Here is a 3625-nt window from a genome sequence, read left to right as displayed (position 1 = left end):
GTGTTGAAGGATCAGTGGATCTGTGTTCGACTACACCACCTAGACTGTATTTTTGAGCGCAGATCCACTGAGAAACTTGCTGTTTCAGTAAAATTTAAAAACTGTACTTAAATGTTCATAATTAATTTAAATAAATTTCAAGTTAAAAGGGACATGGACATTTCTCTTTTTTGTAACGAAAAAAATCGAACCGTGAGATATAAGAATAATTGTAATTCAAATTGTTTGTAAAGTTAAAATTTAGGTTTCAGTGCAACAAAATAAATGAAAAACATAAAAGATAATACTCATTCTGTTACATGCTGCAGGGTTTCACCTGCCCCAGGAGTGATTGAAAAGCTCTGAGCTACAGGTTACATGATGTTACTTCACATTTGTTCTGAATAAATAAATAAATAAACAAGCAAACAAACAAACAAATAAATGCCTTTCACCTGTTAGAGCAGACATTTAAAATAAAATATCTTGTGTTGAGTTATAGATATTTTTGTGTTTATTAAGTTTAATTAGCTGAGGTGGCCATCTTGAATTCAGTCATGACGATGATGATGATAAAAGCCTTTATTGTCGTCGTTTGCACAATGAAATTATATTTAAGAACACCCATTCAAGAAGACACATGACAAAACATGGGTAACAGGTGATCCATGAGATATTTTGCTAACAGTGCAGACAAAAACATCATTGCTACACATTTGCCTTGGGCAGCAGGTGATTTAAGAAAAAAAAAAAGGAAAATTCAAAATGTAAACCAGAAATTCATGATTTATAAAAATGTCCAGTAGATGGTGCCACTGTCACACAGTTTTAAAGTATTTTCTGCAAATTTCTAAAAGAAATACAAGCGTCCTGACAGCAGTTAGTTTAGTTTTCATTCATGTTTCTGGAGAGTTGTTTTTGTTTGTCCTCAGCCTTTCGTTACCCGTTTTACGCCGTGCAGTGGCATCCAGAGAAAGGTCCGTTTGAGTGGATCGACAAGCCGGGCATGGTTCACTCTGTCTCTGCTGTCAGAACCAGCTTCTACACGGCCAGCTTCTTCGTCTCTGAAGGTCGGACAGAGCTTTGCTTCGGATCTGTAGAAAGGTTTAGAGCTCAGAGACAAAAACATCAGTAAAAATACAAATCATCCATTGTGTTTGTTTTCCTGCAGCCATGAAGAGCCAGCACCGCTTCTCCAGTCCTGCCGAAGAAGAAGAAGCTCTTATTTACAACCACCAGCCCGTCTACAGAGGCACGACGGCTGTCTTTGTGCAGAACTATTACTTTGACTGATGAGCAGAGACCAGGAAGAAACAGACGAGGGCCGCTGTCGTCACAACGTCTTTCTGTTAAACATTACAGTCCAAACTCAGTGTCAGCAGCCGGAGCAGCACGAGACGGAAAGAAATTATAAAAACAAAAACACAAATAATCTCAACAAGAACAGATCAAACTAAACATAAAGAAGACTGAATGTTTAATTAACACATCAGCAACCTCCTCTATAAAATGACACTTTTAGGATCTTTACCTGAGCTTGTGTGGCTTCGTTGATAATAGTCAGTATCTTACCTGCAGCAGACAGCAGTTATCGTGATCATTTCATAAAACGTTAAATTAGAGGAACGCCCATTAAAGAGCTCATTTCCAACGTTACACAAAACCAAATGTTTTAAAGTGCTTGAGAGAATGATTCACGTTTTTTTAACCTTCGCACTTTTGTTTATTTCATAAACATTTACTCAGCTGTAATAACCCTGAGCCATGACTCGGTTTTACAGGATGATAATCTCACTCTTCACAACCTAAAAGAGAGATTAGAACTTTACCCAATCGCAGAAAATTACAACAGCAGTTCTGTTGCTGCTACGCCTTTTTTATTGAGCAAATAAAGTTTCTTGTTAAGTTTTGTTAAACAGAGCTCTTCATTTAACTGGTTCAACTATTTAATTATACAGTTTTAGTTTTTTCTGAAACAAATCTAAAAGATTTTGTTCATCTTTATGTTCCTGGGAGAAAAGTTTTGAGGAGATTATTTGTCTGAAGTAAACATTTTGAGAAAGTTTATGACCAAACATTATTTATTTATGCTTTTGCACCAGTTGTATTTTCTGATCTGAGAAACTTTAAACTGAGATAAAAGTGTAATTACACATCTGTCCACTCGGTGGCAGCAAAACATCATAAATCTGTTCTGAGCAAAGTTTTGTCTAGTTTCATAAAAATCTAATAATCACTCAAATCACATAAAAATCAGAGAAATTTAACAATGCTGATGTATTTTTATGTATAATTATTCATGTTTTAATCATCATGTCTGACATGTCTTATAGCTCTAATTAATTAAGATTAATTATTATTATTAATTATTTAGTATTTTAAAAAATCTAATTGAATTTAAGAAATTATCAATCTATCACAAATTAATTTGCTCTGAAGTTTATGAGATGAAATAAAAAACTGAAACTTAAAGATTTGCTTCAGTTTATTCTTCAAATGTTTTGTCAAATAATCCTGAAGTTGTCCTTTGTTTGTCCTCACTGTTTCTGTTGTTTGAATCGACTTTCTTCCCTTTCCCCAACGCTCTGAAGACAAATCAAATTAATCAGATTTTACAAAGTACACTTTACTAAAACAGAGTTGTGTTGAACTTGTAGTGATTTTATTAACAGTTTATACATTTATTTAAAATTTTTAAGGTTTCAAGTATAAGCAAAATAAATTAAAAACTATTCTAGAGCAAAATTATTAAACTATATATTATGTTCTGGTAAAAAAAATTAAAAACATGATATTTTAGTTATTAAATGAATAAATGTAGCAAAGAGACAAACATCAATCTATGTTTTGATGTAAATACAGCATTTATTTTGTCAGTTAAGCCATTTAAAGTCTTAGATTTCAGATTTAATTTGTACTTTGAGTCAGCAGCTAAGCTTTAAGTTGTATTAAATATTTTTGTTATTTATGTTATCTGTAACCATCCTGTTGAAAACTGACTCTTTTTTTAACTCTGCAATAGAAAACTGAGCATGTTGAAGGCATGGAGGGGGTTTGAACCCATGAGCTTTGGTTTGTGAGACCAACACTTTTCCACTGGGCCACCATGCTGTAAAGCTGAGGTCATCAGGAGGATCACATCTGAAAATCACATTTATTTAATCAATTAGGCCATTTAGAGTCTTTGTTTCAATCTGTTTGTATGAGAAAATGTGTGAGCCGTCACATGGAAACAAGGATTAAGTCCAAAAGTGGTACAAGGAGAAAAAGGCAAATATAGTGTTTTGACTAAAATGTTAACAAAAATTTCATTTTGTCAAAATATAATGAATAAAAGCCTTATTAATGTATCATTTGAATGAACTGTCTGAAATTTAACCATAAAACAAAAATTTGGAGCACTTTTTTGAGCAGTAGCAACAAAAAAAACTGATTTTGAGGAAAAACGCATTAAAATTTTAAGATTTTCCCTGTGACTTAGTAAAGTTTTGTTTCTTTTAGCTGGTAAATCTCTATTCAAATATAATTTGAGGTTTCCTCTTTATAAGGACATCAAAAAATCCTCAATAAAATCACATAAAATTAGGATTCAGACCAAATATTTATGTATTATTGTAACCAACAAGACAAATTAAGTCATATATAT

At 32.7% G+C, this 3625-nt stretch overlaps 1 protein-coding gene across 1 annotated transcript in view; it reads left to right on the top strand.

Moving 5' to 3' along the window:
• The window catches only part of zgc:171566, a gene marked incomplete at its 5' end in the record, with an annotated part of 8866 nt that extends 6820 nt beyond the window's left edge, over window positions 1-2046 (top strand). Inside the window, 2 exon segments of the mRNA XM_014015351.1 lie at window positions 912-1049; window positions 1151-2046. Coding sequence (XP_013870805.1) covers window positions 912-1049; window positions 1151-1272 — 260 coding nt within the window.
• Window positions 2047-3625: the final 1579 nt, after the last annotated feature.

Source organism: Austrofundulus limnaeus, unplaced genomic scaffold (assembly GCF_001266775.1).
Source record: "Austrofundulus limnaeus strain Quisiro unplaced genomic scaffold, Austrofundulus_limnaeus-1.0 Scaffold127, whole genome shotgun sequence".
Classification (NCBI taxonomy): Eukaryota; Metazoa; Chordata; class Actinopteri; order Cyprinodontiformes; family Rivulidae; genus Austrofundulus; species Austrofundulus limnaeus.
The sequence above is the reverse complement of the archived record's forward strand: the minus strand, read 5'-3'. Positions and strand labels throughout refer to the sequence as shown.